The sequence below is a fragment of the Hyperolius riggenbachi genome, chromosome 3 (assembly GCF_040937935.1).
Source record: "Hyperolius riggenbachi isolate aHypRig1 chromosome 3, aHypRig1.pri, whole genome shotgun sequence".
NCBI lineage: Eukaryota > Metazoa > Chordata > Amphibia > Anura > Hyperoliidae > Hyperolius > Hyperolius riggenbachi.
Window position 1 is genome coordinate 377,429,092 of NC_090648.1, and position 17,728 is coordinate 377,446,819.

General features: G+C 42.9%; 1 protein-coding gene across 4 annotated transcripts in view; it reads right to left on the reverse strand.

Moving 5' to 3' along the window:
* ADA2 (adenosine deaminase 2) overlaps positions 1 to 17,728 on the reverse strand; it is a 92,744-nt gene that overhangs the window by 12,498 nt on the left and 62,518 nt on the right. For all 4 annotated transcript variants that reach the window (XM_068277259.1, XM_068277258.1, XM_068277256.1 and 1 more), the window contains exons 7-9: positions 16,850 to 16,958; positions 1,777 to 1,934; positions 950 to 1,152 (exon numbers count right to left, since the gene is read on the reverse strand). In XM_068277259.1, coding sequence (XP_068133360.1) covers positions 950 to 1,152; positions 1,777 to 1,934; positions 16,850 to 16,958 — 470 coding nt within the window. The remainder of the gene's footprint in view (positions 1 to 949; positions 1,153 to 1,776; positions 1,935 to 16,849; positions 16,959 to 17,728) is intronic.

The window sequence follows — 17,728 nt, forward strand, 5'->3', positions numbered from 1 at the left end:
GAATTTTCTCCATAGCAGATTATGTGGGAAACAGGCATCAGATCGCACAGATTCAAACTCCAAACAAACAGAAGAGAATCCATCAGAATTCACACAGGTGTCCACAAACGAGGCACACCCATTAATTTCAGGTCGCACAGTGTTTAAACTCACTTGCTTTACCCCAGAAAGGCAGGAATAATCATTTGACAACGGTGTCTCTTTATTGGAATCAATTGGTTGGTGTGTCTGCAATTTATCCAAAATCGTCTGCCACACACAAATCACCGGATCCACAAAACATTCGTCACACTCATCAGAATCAATCAAAATGTACATAGAATCAAGACAAGCATTCAGAATATCTTCACTTTTTGCGATGTAAAAATCGCAAAAGGCCTTCCAATCAAACTCAAATTCCTCCATCAAAGCTCCCAACTCCCACGGAGCAAATGGAGGTTCAAACAACCCTGTATCAAGGTAACCTTCATATGGGTTGGGATCAGGAACATGCACAGATTTTTTAACTGCTTTAATATAATGTATGATCCTACCTATAATAGGATCCACATATGCCTTTGCCTTAGGCAATAAAAACTGAAGCAAATCGAACATTCCCTCTACCCTGGGAATTTCGGTTTGGCTGGTCATTCTGTAACGATTGCGGGTTTCTATTTCCGGCGGAAATCCTCCACAAGCGTATAATTAGATAGTACCCAGATAGTACCCAGTCACATATGTGACCTTATTTTAATTAAGAATTCCCTTTTGCATTATAAGCCTTTTATTTTCCTCTTTGCCCAACTACTAGGTTTGTGAACCTGTTTCAGAAAACAAAAATACAGACTAGTCTCTATTTTAGAAAAATAGTCAAGATGCTGAAGGGAAACTGTTTGACATCTGCTCCGTTTAGGGCCCTATATTAAGTTTTTCGGTTTTAACTCTGATATAAGGAGTTTGTTTCTCTTACTTGATGGAGTTCATTGCCAGCTGCTTCAAAGTCCTCAGATCCGCCTTCAAGCCCCCAATTCCCATGAACACCTCGTAAAAGTCATAGGACACCCCTTGGGATCCAAAAATGGAAGGATCATCGGAGCTGATGACCAGTGGGTGACCATCAGCTAAAAGAGCCGCTGCTGGGTGATTTCGAAGATCAGACACCAACATGAGAACCTAACAAAGATACAATGAGGAAGAGTAAAGAACAAGGTATAATTATCTTGTGTGGTTACCATAAGGGATGGTCATTGAGATATAAATGCTATCTTCCATGCAAATGTAGTGCAAACTGTATGCTTCTTGGAAATGGACCAATCAAAATCAATAGGAAATGCATTTGACTAGCTATATTACACACTAGGGCAGCACAGTGGCATAGTGGATAGCACACTAGCCTTGCAGCGCTGGGTCCCTGATCTGAATCCCAGCCAGGGCACTATCTGCAAGGAATTTGTATGTGGGAGGAGTTTGAGATGTGGGCGGAAACACCAGTTTCCTCCCACATCTGAAAAACATACAGATTAATTAACTGGCTTCCCCTTAAATTGGCCCTAGACTATAAAGGACATATGACTATGGTAGGGATTAGCTTGTGAGCTCCTGACAGTTAGTGACAAGGCTGTATACTCTGTACAGCTCTGCGGAAGATGTCAGCGCTATATAAATACTAAATAATAAAAACTACTGTACGCAACATCTACATTAAATTTCCATGCAAGTTGGAAGCATTTGCCTCTCATTGACCATCTCCAATTACCAGCAGGAAGGGGCACAGAAGGCCAACAACAGTTCAGTTACCTGGTTGGACACAGGACAGATTTCAAGAGGGACGTTCATATTTAATGACATTTCTCTGGCAACTGGATGTTTAATAAGGGCATAGCCATGTCCAATTCTCGATGTGTTCAGCAACAATGCATCCAGGACATTCTGATCCACATCCATACCTTGCCAGCCTAAGGAAACATGAAGAATGGTTACAGGACTTGGTGTAGGTAGTACTGACAAGGTTTCCCATATGCTATTTATGTTTGAGATACATATCAGTCTAAATATACCCTTCAGTTCAGAGTTATTCAAAAATATGGACACATTTTTTGGTGGGCTTACAGTTCATTTAAAACGTGTGCTGTGTTTTATGAAAAGTGATTAAATGAAAACTAAATGTTCAGCCTATGTGCTTAATATGTCATTGTAATGCTGGAGGGGGGGGGGGGGGGGGGGACATACTTTCTGACCACCCAGTACAACATAGCTAAGTAGCTGGATAATGGAAGAGGCTCCACAGATGGACACAGGTTTAATGAATAAGGGAACGAGATTGCCCAGAGCAACTGCAGCTCCGGGCCGCCTATCAGGCTAGATGCTATGTGATACAATACACAACAGACGTAGTCGGTAACAGGCTTGGGTCATACACGTTCATTCAGATGTCAGTCGTATTGGAAAGATTAGGCATATTCTTAGTCGAGAGGCAACCAAAGGTCGGTACACAATACAATATACAATATTACAAATAATACAATACTGACTGACTAGAGTACATATATATTGTGCTGATGCGCAATATATGAAATGTAGCTCTCAAATAACTCACTAGCTAAAGCACAAGTAATGACAATTAACAAGACAGACAACAGACAGACAGACAGAATGCTCAGCCAATCTAGTCGCTGTTTCAGCGACGGCAACATTCACACTAAGATAGACAAGACTAACAGGTAGGAGCGTAACTAATGGCAACCGCTGCTATAGTTTGTCCTCAAGAACAAGGCAAGAACAAGGCTAGTAGGAATACTACCAGTCACCAACGTGGTGCGGGCAGAATCCAAACTATCAGGATCAGAAGGACTTCACTAACCCCCGCAGGTCTGCAAATGTCCAGCGGACATGAAAATACAGAGCAAGGCATTATACATTTTTACAATAACAATTTTCACAGCAAAGACCCAACGACAACTCAGAGAGCTGCACGCTATGTCGGGCAGGGTCTGAAATGGGAGGCAGACTTTTATGCCAGCATCCGCCAATGAATGCAGGTATGCAAATTCCCACACAGCTGAATGGTAATCATTCAATCCTGAGCTAGCTTGATTACCATTTGCTAGCTGAAAGACTATCGTGACAAATACATGCAGTACTATGCAACAACATGCATGTAGGAAATCCAGGGCTATCTGGCTGCAGTTCAACTGCAGGAAACAATAGGAGGAATCCTGACAGCATCCTGAACTGCTCTGAACTGCAGAGTAATTGCAAATGACAATAAGACTCACTGCGAATGCGCAACCGAATGCAAGCAGACAAGTCAGAACTGCCCAGTTGCAGCTCCACTGCAAGCGACAGAACATGCTACAGGAGAGATCCTGACAGTCTTAAAATAAAGCAATGGAAGTCTGAAAAAAAGATAACGTATTGCTTATTCTATTGGCCTGAAAACATTAGCTGGAACCCCTAGATAACAACATAAATTATTTAATATCACACGTGTATCCATTTGTGCATTCAGTCATTCACCCTTATTATTTATTTATTATTATTATTTATTTATTGTATTTATAAAGAGCCAACATATTACGGAGCGCAGCCTTTTTAACTTATTAGTGACTAACGGCTCTGGTCCATTTCAGGACCAGAGTCTTTTTTACTTTTCACATCCTGATTACTGTGACTGGCTCAATGTGATCAGGTGGTCTGTAGCCAATGAAAATGGTTCCTGACTGATGCACGGTACTCTGCTGTCTTTATACAGGAGATATTGGTGCCATTGGGGACGCGCTATTGCATCCCATGCTCGGGACGTTAAAACTTCACCACATCAGGCTTAGGCAGTCACAAATGCAAGCAGTTAAATAACATAAATAAGTCATTCTGCTGTTTGGTATGTATCATTGTGTGTCCTAAAGGAAAAATTATCTGAAGAGATAGGAAAAAATAATCTAGACCAGTACTGTCCAACTTCATGCACATGGAGGGCCACATTTCTTTGAGACTACATGATGGAAAAGGCCAGCTACAAAAAAATAAGTTCTTGTGGTACCAATAGTGGGATAAAACATGTAGAGCAAGGACTGATGAATATAACTAACATACAGTGGGATGAGAAAGTTTGGGCAACCTTGTTAATTGTCATGATTTTCCCGTATAAATCATTGGTTGTTACAATAAAAAATGTCAGTTAAATATATCATATAGGAGACACACAAAGTGATATTTGAGAAGTGAAATAAAGTTTATTGGATTTGCAGAAAGTGTGCAATAATTGTTTAAATACAATTAGGCAGGTGCATAAATGTAGGCACTGTTGTCATTTTATTGATTCCAAAACCTTTAGAACTAATTATTGGAACTCAAATTGGCTTGGTAAGCTCAGTGACCCCTGACCTACATACAGATGTGAATCCAATTATGAGAAAGAGTATTTAAGGGGGGTCAATTGTTAGTTTCCCTCCTCTTTTAATTTTCTCTGAAGAGTAGCAACATGGAAGTCTCAAAACAACTCTCAAATGACTTGAAGATAAAGAATGTTCACCATCATGATTTAGGGGAAGGATACAGAAAGCCGTCTCAGAGATTTCAGCTGTCTGTTTCCACATTTAGGAACATATTGAGGAAATGGAAGACCACAGGCTCAGTTCAAGTTAAGGCTCGAAGTCGCAGACCAAGAAAAATCTCGGATAGACAGAAGCGACAAATGGTGAGAACAGTCAGAGTCAACTCACATACCAGCACCAAAGACCTACAACATCATCTTGCTGCAGATGGAGTCACTGTGCGTCGTTCAACCATTCAGCGCACTTTACACAAGGTGATGCTTTATGCGGGAGTGATGCAGAGGAAGCCTTTTCTCCACACACAGTGCAAACAAAGCCGCTTGAGGTATGCTAAAGCACATTTGGACAAACCAGCTTAATTTTGGAATAAGGTGCTGTGGACTGACGAAATTAAAATTGAGTTATTTGGGCATAAAATGGGGCGTTATGCATGGAAGAAAAACAACACAGCATGAAAAACACCTGCTACCTACAGTAAAATATGGTGGTGGTTCCATCATGCAGTGGGGCTGTGTGGCCAGTGCAGGAACTGGGAATTTTGTCAAAGTTGAGGGATGCATGGATTCCACTCAGTATCAGCAGATTCTGGAGACCGATGTCCAGGAATCAGTGACTGTCAGGATCTCTCCTGGAGCATGTTCTGTCCGTTGCAGTGGAACTGCAACCGGGCAGTTCTGACTTATCTGCTTGCATTCAGTTGCTCAGTTTGGATTGCATTGTGAAAGTCCTTTCCATTCACAGTCAGCAAGCAGCCTGTAATCAGACTAGCTCAGGATTGCATGATTACCACTCAGCTGTGTGGGAATTTGCATATCTGCATCCATTGGCTGATGTCCACATAAAGGGTTACCTTCCATTCCAGACCCTGCCCGACATAGCATACAGCTCCCTGAGTTGTTGCTGGGTCCATGCTGCGAAAGTATTGTGTATTGCCTTGCTTTGTATTTCCTTGCCTGCTGGATGTTTGCTACACTTGTGGGGGTCAGTGAAGTCCACTATCCTGCTAATTGGCCTGGGTGTAAACAAAGTCAGGTAGGTGTTGCTCTTAACCTCCTGTTCAAGCGGGGACACGCCACATAGGGTGAAGAAGGTGGTGGTAGATTGGGGCATAGCAGCTGAAAAGAAAGCAGGAGATCTGCCAGGCATTACAGTGACAAAGCTGAAGCTGCCCCGGGGCTGGATTTTTCAACAAGACAACAACCCTAAACACTGCTCAAAATTCACTAAGGCATTCATGCAGAGAAACAAGTACAATGGGTACTTTTCGGTTATCCTGGTGCATCCACTAGGTGGCGATAATTACTATTCCCCCTCCAGGCCGCCATGGATAGTAGGGAAAGATGTAATTCTGGTGGAGTTTTATCGCCACCTAGTGGATGCGCCCAGCTAACGGAAAAGTATCGTACAATGTTCTGGAATGGCCATCTCAGTCCCCAGACCTGAATATAATTGAAAATCTGTGGTGTGAGTTAAAGAGAGCTGTCCATGCTCGGAAGCCATCAAACCTGATTGAACTAGAGATGTTTTGTAAAGAGGAATGGTCCAAAATACCTTCAAGCAGAATCCAGACTCTCCATGGAACCTACAGGAAGTGTTTAGAGGCTGTAATTTCTGCAAAAGGAGGATCTACTAAATATTGATTTCATTTCTGTTTTTTGTGGTGCCCGAATGTGTGCACCTGCCTAATTTTGTTTAAACAATTATTGCGCACTTTCTGTAAATCCAATAAACTTCATTTCACTTCTCAAATATCACTGTATGTGTCTCCTATATGATATATTTACCTGACATTTTTTATTGTAACAACCAACGATTTATACAGGAAAATCATGACAATTAACACAGTCGCCCAAACTTTTGCATCCCACTGTATAACTAGGCAGCACTTCAAAACAGAAAATACATAATTTGTAATTTCTCTTTTTCCTCGGTTAGTGCCCCCCTAATATTCCTGGTGTAAGTGGTGGCACCTGAAAATAAAAATAATGTACTTACCTGGCAGGTGACTTCTCTACTGTCCTTCAACACTGCTCCCTGCTCTTCATTTCAGCATCTTCAGCTGGACACCTTCTGCACTGTACTAACAGCTAATGAAGTCCCAGGTAATGCGGTTATAGTGTGTATAACTCTGTATCACCTGGGCTTCCACAACAGCCGGACCATCGTGGAGGTGATATTGCTACACTGCCACTCGGCATCCTGACCTCTGGGGAGGAGAGAAAAGGTGCATTGCACAGAGCGAGCAGCGCACCAACAAATCTAGCAGGTTAATGCGATAATACCTGAAGGCCTGTTTTTGGAGGTGCGATCCCCAATATGCAGTGTGAAATCGGCCTCAATGTCTACGTCTAGTCTCCAATTCATGCACATTTTAATGTGACAAAATCTTCGATTATATCTGACCAAACCCTCTCACTTGAATGTTGCTGAACTTATGCAATTTCCGATAGATTTGGTACTACAGGCACGGGTGTATACCAATGCACTTGGTTGGATGACAGGCTGTCTGCACTCCATATTAAAATAGCGGATTGCTTGCTGGAAGTGAGCATGTGCTTCTCATGTGTTTTGCATTCATCACTAGGAAGTTAACAGGAATCGGAAATACATCATCAAACTGGTTTTTGTTTAAAAAAAATGCATAAAGAACCCGCAATAAAACACTATACCTCTACGTAACCATTGACATGCTGTACATTATGTGTGTTTTAGAGGGTAGAGTCATTTTTTAAAAATATGCAATAAGTTCTGCATTTCAAAAATGTGCATTGCAAAACGCAAACAAGTGTTTTTTTCATGTGGCTCATTGACTTACAGTATCTGCATTAATGCTATCGTTTTATGCAATGCTAGCGTTTCTAACGAGTGTGTTCCTACCCTTGCGTTTTTTTGTGTCTTGACCAACAAGTTTGTCTATGTTTGTGTAATATATTTTGACAAGCTCTGTTTCAGCTCTATGGCCCGGTGCACACCAAAACCCGCTAGCAGATCCGCAAAATGCTAGCAGATTTTAAAACGCTTTTTCTTATTTTTGTGTAGCATTTCACCTAGCATTTTGTGGTTTTGGGAAGCGTTTTTGGTGTAGTAGATTTCATATATTGTTACAGTTAAGCTTTTACTGAACAGCTTCTGTAACAAAAGCACCTGCAAAAACGCTCTGAACTGCCGTTTTTTCAGGTTTGCGGTTTTCCTATACTTTACATTGGAGGCAGAAACGCCTCCGCAATCCAAAAAATGCCTCACCCCGGGAGTATGCGTTTCAGCAAAACGCCTCCTACTCTGGTGTGAACTACCCCATTGATATACATTGACCAAGCGTATCCGCAGCCGCAAGCGACTGCAAAAACGCCTGAAAACCCGCTCGGTGTGCACCAGCCCTATTTCAGATTTTCAACTTGCATTGATGAGAAGGGATGTTCAATGAAATGCAAATTGTTCAGAGTTGATGCAAGGTTATGTAAATGGTCTATGCAAATTTATGTAGCTTGAAAACACACAAATTAAGGACTCTTTTCCATGGACAGTTGAACTGTGTGCACAGCAAGCAGTTACCAGGCAGCAGTGAGCAGTTATTAGGCAGCAGCAAGCAGTTGTGAGGGTTTGAGAGGCATTTCAGCGCTGCGTAATATGTTGGCGCTTTATAAATTCAATAAATAATAATAATAATAATAATTTCACTGCCTATCAACAGTCCGTGGAAAAGAGGCCTAAATGTGAATGCAAAATTTGCATGTGAATACAATACTTCTGCATCAACTCAAACAATTTGCATTTATTTTACCATCCCTATTTATGACCAGGAATAAAAACAATCTGAGGCCCATGCACACCAAAACCGCTAGCAGATCCTCAAAATGCTACAGTTTTTTTAAGCAGATTTCAGAGCGATTCCAGGCATGTTTAGAGAGGTTTTCTAAACATGTCTAGCGTTTTCTGGAGCGTTTTTGTGTAGCAGATTTCATAAATTGTTATAGTAAAGCTGTTAATGAACAGCTACTGAAACAAAAACGCCTGGAAAACCGCTCTGATCGAGCGTTTTTCAGAGCGGTTTGAGCTTTTCCTATACTTTACATTGAGGCAGAAACGCTTCTGCAAACCGAAAAAGTGCTGCAGGACCCACGTTTGCGGTTTGCTAAAAACCTCAAACCGCTGGTGTGCGCCATCCCATTGAGATACATTAGCCAAGCGTTTTCACAGGTGGAAGCGGTTTGCGAAACGCTTCAAAAACCGCTCGGTGTGCCCTAGGCCTATCTCAAAGACTTCCTAACAACACAGAGGTTGTTAAAGCGGAACTGCAGATTCGAAAAATAAATACATTGTTTCACTTACCTGGGGCTTCCCCAAGCCCCCAGCAGGAGTCCTGTCCCGTGCCGAGGCTCAACGAGTCTCCGTTCCCCCACCGCCAGCTAGTTTCATCAGTGGCTGAATGGAGTAATGGTTAAGGGCTCTGCCTCTGACACAGGAGACCTGGGTTCGAATCTCGGCTCTGCCTGTTCAGTAAGCCCGCACCTATTCAGTAAGGAGACCTTTGGCAAGTCTCCCTAACACTGCTACTGCCTATAGAGCGCGTCCTAGTGGCTGCAGCTCTGGCGCTTTGAGTCCGCCAGGAGAAAAGCGCGATATAAATGTTCTGTGTTTGTTTGTTTGTTTGTTTGTTTGTAGTTTCGGTTTCGCCGCCGGGCCACTGCGCCACGCGTATCCTTTCTTCGCGTTCCCCGCTATTGCAGAGGGGAAAGGATACGCTTGGCTGGGCTGCGCTGGCCTCGACTTACAAGTCGAGGTACGGACCGGAGCGGCGGCGGGGAACGGAGACTCGTGGAGACTCGGCGCAGGACAGGGCAGTTGCTGGGGGCTTGCAGAAGCCCCAGGTAAGTGAAACAATGTATTTATTTCGAATCTGCAGTTCCGCTTTAAGGTGTCCATACATCTAGCAATATACAGTGGGTTGCAAAAGTATTTGGCCCCCTTGAAGTTTTCCACATTTTGTCATATTACTGCCACAAACATGAATCAATTTTATTGGAATTCCACATGAAAGACCAACACAAAGTGGTGTACACATGAGAAGTGGAATGAAAATCATACATGATTCCAAACATTTTTTACAAACAAATAACTGCAAAGTGGGGTGTGCATAATTATTCGGCCCCCTTTGATCTGAGTGCAGTCAGTTGCCTATAGACATTGCCTGATGAGTGCTAATGACTAAATAGAGTGCACCTGTGTGTAATCTAATGTCAGTACAAATACAGCTGCTCTGTGAGGGCCTCAGAGGTTGTCTAAGGCCAGAAACCGACTAGGAGCGCTTTTCTGAGCGCTTTGTGATTTGAAAAACTCTTGCTAATGTAATGCTATGGGTGTGATCCCACTTGAGCGATGTGATTTTATAAAAATCCCCCATAGCATTACATTAGCAAGAGCTTTTTCAAATCACTAGCGCGGGATCGGTTGAAAAGGGCGCCCGAGCTGCCTGTATGAAAAGGGCGCCGCCATAGACATCAATGTTATTTCTGGAAATATGGGCTACAAGGTGTAGAAAAGGGCGCCCGAGTTTTGATATAGGCTACAAGTGGGCTCCCCTTTGTAGCCCATATTTTTTCGGCTACAAGGTTTTCGGCTACAAGCGGGCTCCCCTTTGTAGCCCATATTTTTTTCGGCTACAGTAAGGTGCCCCTCTGTAGCCTATATTATTGACTTTTTTTTGTAGCCGAAGTTTTTATATGGGCTACAAGCGCTGGAAGCCGAATTATTTCATTCCCCCACTATCCATGGCGGCCTGGAGGGGGAATAGTAATTAACACATCCCGGAGTTTTTTTCTAGCCGAAGTTTGTATATGGGCTACAAGCGCTGGAAGCCGAATTATTTCATTCCCCCACTATCCATGGCGGCCTGGAGGGGGAATAGTAATTAACACATCCCGGGGTTTTTTTCTAGCCGAAGTTTTTATATGGGCTACACCAGGCGCCTTGTTTTTTGTAGCCGAAGTTTTTATATGGGCTACACCAAGCGTCTTTTTTGTAGCCGAACTTTATATGGGCTACACCAGGCGCCTTTTTTGTAGCCGAAGTTGGTATATATATGGGCTCCACCAGGCGCCCTTTTTTACCGGCGCCCTTTTCATGTAGACCCCACTAGCGCTTAGAAAGCGCTCCTAGTGGGTTTCTGGCCTAAGAGAATATTGGGAGCAACAACACCGTAAAGTCCAAAGAACACACAAGACAGGTCAGGGATCAAGTTATTGAGAAATTTAAAGCAGGCTTAGGCTACAAAAAGATTTCCAAAGCCTTGAACATCCTAAGGAGCACTGTTCAAGCGATCATTCAGAAATGGAAGGAGTAGGGCACAACTGTAAACCTACCAAGACGAGGCCATCCACCTAAACTCACAGGCTGAACAAGGAGAGCGCTGATCAGAAATGCAGTCAAGAGGCCCATGGTGACTCTAGACGAGCTGCAGAGATCTACAGCTCAGGTGGGAGACTGTCCATAGGACAACTATTAGTCATGCACTGTACAAAGTTGGCCTTTGTGGAAGAGTGGCAAGAAGAAAGGCATTGTTAACAGAGAAGCACAAGAAGTCCCATTTTCAGTTTGCCACAAGCCATGTGGGGGACACAGCAACCATGTGGAAGAAGGTGCTCTGGTCAGATGAGACCAAAATGGAACTTTTTGGCCAAAATGCAATACGCTGTATGTGGCGGAAAACTAACACTGCACATCACTCTGAACACACCATCCCCACTGTCAAATATGGTGGTGGCAGCATCATGCTCGGGGAGTGAATCTCATCAGCAGGGACAGGGAAGCTGGTCAGAGTTGATGGGAAGATGGATGGAGCCAAATATAGGGCAAACTTGGAAGAAAACCTCCTGGAGACTGAAAAAGACTTGAGACTGGGGCGGAGGTTCACCTTCCAGCAGGACAATGACCCTAAACATAAAGCCAGGGCAACAATGGAATGGTTTAAAACAAAACATATCCATGTGTTAGAATGGTCCAGTCAAAGTCCAGATTTAAATCCAATCGAGAATCTGTGGCAAGATCTGAAAACTGCGGTTTACAAACGCTGTCCATCTAATCTGACTGAGCTGGAGCTGTTTTGCAAAGAAGAATGGGCAAGGATTTCAGTCTCTGGATGTGCAAAGCTAGTAGAGACATACCCTAAAAGACTGGCAGCTGTAATTGCAGAAAAAGGTGGTTCTACAAAGTACTGACTCAGGGGGCCAAATAATTACGCACACCTTTGCAGTTATTTATTTGTAAAAAATGTTTGGAATGATGTATGATTTTCGATCCACTTCTCACATGTACACCACTTTGTATTGGTCTTTCACGTGGAATTCCAATAAAATTGATGCATGTTTGTGGCAGTAATGTGACAAAATGTGGAAAACTTCAAGGGGGCCGAATACTTTTGCAACCCACTGTATGGCCTAGTGCACACCAGAGCGGTTCTGCTGCGGTTTGCGATCCGCTTGCGGGTGCGGATCCGCTAGGGTAATGTATTTCAATGGGCTGGTGTACACCAGAGCGGGAGGCGTTTTGCAGAAACGCATACTCCCGGGCTGCTGCAGATTTTGGATTGCGGATGCGTTTCTGCCTCAATGTTAATTATAGGAAAAACGCAAACAGCTCTGAAAAACGGCACTTCAGAGCGGTTTGCCAGGCGTTTTTGTTACAGTAGCTGTTCAGTAACAGCTTTACTGTAACAATACATGAAATCTACTACACGAAAAATGCTTCACAAAACCGCAAAATGCTAGCTGAAACGCTACAGAAAAAGAAGAAAAAGCGTTTCAAAATCTGCTAGCATTTTGCGGATCTGCTAGCGGTTTTTGGTGTGCACCAGGCCTATGTGCAGATCAACTAAATGACAGATCTCTCTCTGATCAAATCTGATCAGAGAGAGATCTGTTAGCTGCCCATACACCACAAGACAATTCTCTATCGATTTCAGCATGAAATCTCTCGGAATTCGGCCTTGTGATGCTGCCTGGGTCGCCCCTGCTGCTGTCTCCCCCAAATTTTAATGTGCCCCCTTGGTGTCTGTGCATTATCATATTGCCTGCTCCAGCTGTAGTAAACCCCCAGTGTCGCTGTCACATGCAGCCACCACGCTGTGGAGAGTATAACACGTGGTGCATGTGTCATGTCACACATGCATCTGCTGGCACCTGGAAGAAGCAGGGGACGAGACCGCGAGTCACCGCAGCTGCAGCAGGTGAGATCACAATGCATGGGCACACTTACATTTGGGGTACAGCAACCAGGGTCTGTCGTGTATGTCAGTCATCACAATATAGCAAGCAGTTACTGCCTCACCCCCTATTGACCATATTGACATATTTACAGCATGCTCGACCTATTTTACCCCAAAATCATAGAACGGGCACGCTTGTTGTGGCACTGATTTTCATCCAATTCAATAAAATTATCAAATCAGATGGTTGATCGTGCCACAAGATCGCTAGATGTATGGCCAGCTTTAGTTTGCTGATTACTCTTAGGCCACATACACACATCAGACCATAGTCTTTTGAAAATGAAAGATCACAGACCAATTTTACCCCCTTCCATGTAGTATGAGACCTACACAGTCTATTCTATGGAGCTGAACTCCCCATCAGACAGAAATCTTTGCAAGATGCTGCACACAAAGATGCTGTAGACATTCAAAAGATCAGTGTCTGCAAAAGATCTGTTCCGGCAAAAGATCTGATCCTGCAAAATGCATTCATAGTCTATGAGATCTGCAGATCATCATACACACCTTGTTTAACAGACAATCATCTGCAGATCAGATCCACCAGGATGGATTTTCAGATCTGCAGATGATTGTGTGATCTGCAGATGAATGTCAGTTAACAACTTGCCGACCGCACACTCATACCGTGCGCCGGCAAAGTGGTAGCTGGAGGACCAGCGACGCACATCTGCGTCGCCAGGTGCCTCCCTAATTAATCAGGAAGCGGCCGTTTCCTGTTAGATCACGGAGCGAGTCTCCGTGAATAGCCTGCGAGCCGCTAATCGCGGCTCTCAGACTAAATGTAAACACAGGAGACGTTTGTCTCCTTTGTTTACATTGAACGGCGCTGCTGCTACAGCAGCGCCGTAAGGCAGATCGGCGATCCCCGGCCAATCAGCGGCCGGGGATCGCCGACATGTGACAGAGGACAGCCTGTCACTGGCTGCAGAGGACGGATAGCATCCTGTGCAGCCCAGATCACCAGGGGGGACAGTTAGGAGAGGGAGGGGGGGAATTTCGTTGCGGAGGGGGGCTTTGAGGTGCCCCCCGCAACACCCAGGCAGGCAAGAGAGATCAGACCCCCCCTGCACATCATCCCCATAGGGGGGAAAAAGGGGGGCGATCTGATCGCTCTGCCTGCAACCTGATCTGTGCTGGGGGCTGCAGAGCCCACCCAGCACAGATCATAAAAAACAGCGCTGGTCCTTAAGGTGGGGTAAAGGCTGGGTCCTCAAGTGGTTAAACAAGGTGCGTATGAGGATCTGCAGATCTCATAGACTATGAATGCAATTTGCAGGAACGGATCTTTGGCAGGAACAGATCTTTTGCAGATACTGATCTTTTGTGTCTGTACAGCATCTGTGTGTGCAGCATCTTGCAAAGATTTTTCTCTGATGGGAAGTTCAGCTCCATAGAATAGACTGTGAAGGTATGGCTCTCATACTACATGAAGGGTGGTAAGATTGGTCTGCGATCTTTCATTTTCCAAAGACTATAGTCTGATGTGTGTATGAGCCTTTAGGCTGGATCCACACTATAAGTGCTTTTGTGAGCGCTTGTGATTGCTGAGCGCTTGCTAAGCGTTTTCAGAGGGCTTTTCCCATTCACTTTCATTAAAATCATGGTAAAAATCAAGTAAAATCTTCATTTATGTATTTTGTGTATTTTATGTGATTTTTTTTTTTTTTTACATTATTTTTATGAAAGTGAATGGGAAAACGCACTCTGCAATCACAAGCGCTCACAAAAGCGCTTATAGTGTGGATCCAGTCTTAAGGTGGCCACACACAGTACAATAAAATGATCCGATCGTTTTTATCGAATTGCCGTAAAATTGGATCTCCCATAAAAATCGAAAGCTTTTTTTTCATTCGACTGAAAAATCCGATCGGATTTCACTTTTTTTATCCATTTTTATCGATCCGGAATGCCAGATATTTTTCTTCAATCTTTCTAAAGATTGTATAGTGTGTGTTAGATTGTCAATTTACACACCCTAGCAATTTTCTCAGAGTTTCCAATCATTTTTATCATAATTGGGGAAAAATTGAACATATGTGTGTGTGGTACATTGGTCATATTTTTGAAATGTTACAATCAGTCAGAAAAATTGATTGCAATTCTTAAATTGAACAGATATTTAAAAAATTGTATGGTGTGTGGCCACCTGTAGTGATTACTTCTCCACAGTTACAGTAGTTGGCTGGATAGTGTAATGGTTAAGGGCTCTGCCTCTGACACAGGAGACCTGGGTTCAAATCTCGGCTCTGCCTGTTCAGTAAGCCAGCACCTATTTCAGTAAGGAGTTTCTTGGGCAAGTCTCCTTAACACTGCTACTGCCTACTGAGTGCGTTCTAGTGGCTGCCTCGCAAGCGCTTTGAGTCCGACAGGAGAAAGGCGCTATACAAATACTGCCATTATTATTATAGTTACTACTCTATGAAGCTGATTACTCTTTGAGAAAGAGAAATTACTGGTCAGGACATAAAATAAAATGCACTAAAATATACCAAGTTCATGGCTACAAAAAACTGTTTGAGTGTCATTGTTGGAATTCAGTCCTAGGCCATCAACCTCTGTTGTGCCCCTCCCTGCTATATGTCCATATCAGGGTTTCTGTACAGCACAATTCACATTAACCATTTCAGCCGTGCGGACGTGAGCTTCACGTCCGCAGCGGCAGTTGCCAGAGTTGCAGGGACGCGCTAGTCACATCCCTGCAGTTTGGGGGGGTCTGCAGGCGATCCTGCGGGCAGATGCCAGCGATCAGCCTGCTGCTGCTAGCAGGGGGGATTGGCTACAGGGAACAAAAGTCCCCTGTGCCAATCCGAGCATGTCCGCCGAGAATAAACACTGTTTTTGTTCAAAAACAGTGTTTATTCTGTAAATGGAGCCGCCGTCATTTCCGCCGCCCGATCGTTAAATTTATGAATAGAAACAATGTTTCCATTCATAACCTCCTCGCCGCCGCTGTGATCGGAGGCTTCCGATGGAAGCCCACGTCACTTCCCTGGTTACAATGTAGTGATACATTGTATCCAAATTAGCGTACATTGTACGCTAATGGGATTTTTGCTAACTAGGGACATCTTGTGGCCAAATAGTAAAACACACCTACTGACTTTGGGGAATAAAAGTAAATGATTATTTATTTCAAGAGGACATAAAATTAATACATAATGGGCTAAAAAATTGCGATGGATGTAAAACTAAAAAAATGCACTTTATTTCCAAATAAAATATTGTGACCATTCATTACACTAGGGGTATAATTTTAATGTCGCAATAACCATGACAAATGGCCAAATAAAATGTGTGGATTTTAATTATGGTAGCATTAGTGATTTTAAAACCGTAATGGCTGAAAACTGAAAAATAATGAATTGTTTCTATTTTTTTCTTATTATTTCCATTATAATACATTTAGATTAAAATAATTCTTAGCATAATTCACCACCCAAACAAAGCCTAATTGCTGGTGGGAAAAAAAAAGATATAGATCATTTCACTGTGATAAGTACTGATAAAACTATTGAGGAATGAAAGGGAGAAGCGCTGACAGGTGAAAATTCCTCTCGTCCATAAAGTGAAAAATCCCCGCGGGCTGAAATGGTTAAAGGTGGCCGAACATGATACAATAAAATGATCACATTTTACGGCAGTTCGATAAATATGATCGGATCTCCTGAAAAAAAAAACCTGAAAGCTTTTTTTTTTTTCATTCGACTGAAAAATCTGATCGGATTTCCTGTTTTGTTTCCGATCCAGAATGCTGCAAATTTTTCTTCAATTTTTCTTAAGATTGTATGGTGTGTGTTTGACAATTTATTGATAAACAGACCCTAGCAATTTTCTCAGAGTATCAATCATTTTTATCATAATTGGGGAAAAATTGTACATACGTGTGTGGTACATTGGTCATATTTTTGAAATGTTAAAATCAATCAGAAAAATTGATTGCAATTCTTAAATTGAACAGATATTTAAAAAATTGTATGGTGTGTGGCCACCTTTACTCTTTACAGCTAGGAAACAGCATTAACATTATCTCTCAAGCCCCTCACTTGCTTACTAGTCTCTCCAGCATGGAAGAAGTATGGCAGGGTGATGCCCATTTGCTTTGGGATGTTGAGGGCATCTCGAAGTTGGTTCAGTGAATGACCAGCATTTTCTTGGCCAACCTGCAATGATCAAACAGACTTGTTACTTGGCTGATACACGGCCTTCCCATGAATCCTCATTCCTTTGCATAAACGACTATGCACTGCTAAGCTCTAATTGTCAGTGGTGTTCCTGCCAAATTGATGCCACTATGTTTTTTCAAGCCTGTGAAGTGTTGTAATCAAAGACAAGTAGAGGGGTCTGCACATTGAGGCTGGGTGCACACATAACATAGCGTGAAAGGCTGCGTTTTCATGTCATGTTTTATGTCAATGTTGTGTGCGTTTTTGCTGCTTTCGAGTTTTTTTATTGCAGATGCGTTTTTTAAGCGTTTTGCGCGCGTTTTAATGTTTGCGGTTCGCATATACAAAACACAAATGCGTTTTTTAATGCGTTTTTCTTTTGCGGTTTATGCAAATCACTAGGAAGACAACAGGAAGCGGAAATACATCATATATTTTTTTTTTCTACAAACGCATGGAAAACACATGAGGATGCATACCATTTACTTTCATTATGTGCGCTTTTGATGTGTCTATAAATATTATGAAACAAAGTCAGCGGTTTTAAAAACACAGGTTTAAAAACGCATAGAAAACACATGCGTTTTTTCCTGCGGCCCATAGACTTTCGTTAGCGGCAAAAACGCAGCGTTTTCCGCAACACTAGAGTTTCTGCTATGTGTGCACCTAGCCTAAAAGTCTGGTGAAGCAGTAATGTACACTAATACAAATAATTTTGTGGATACACATATTTTGTGGATACAAAAATGATTTGTAAATGTGTGAAG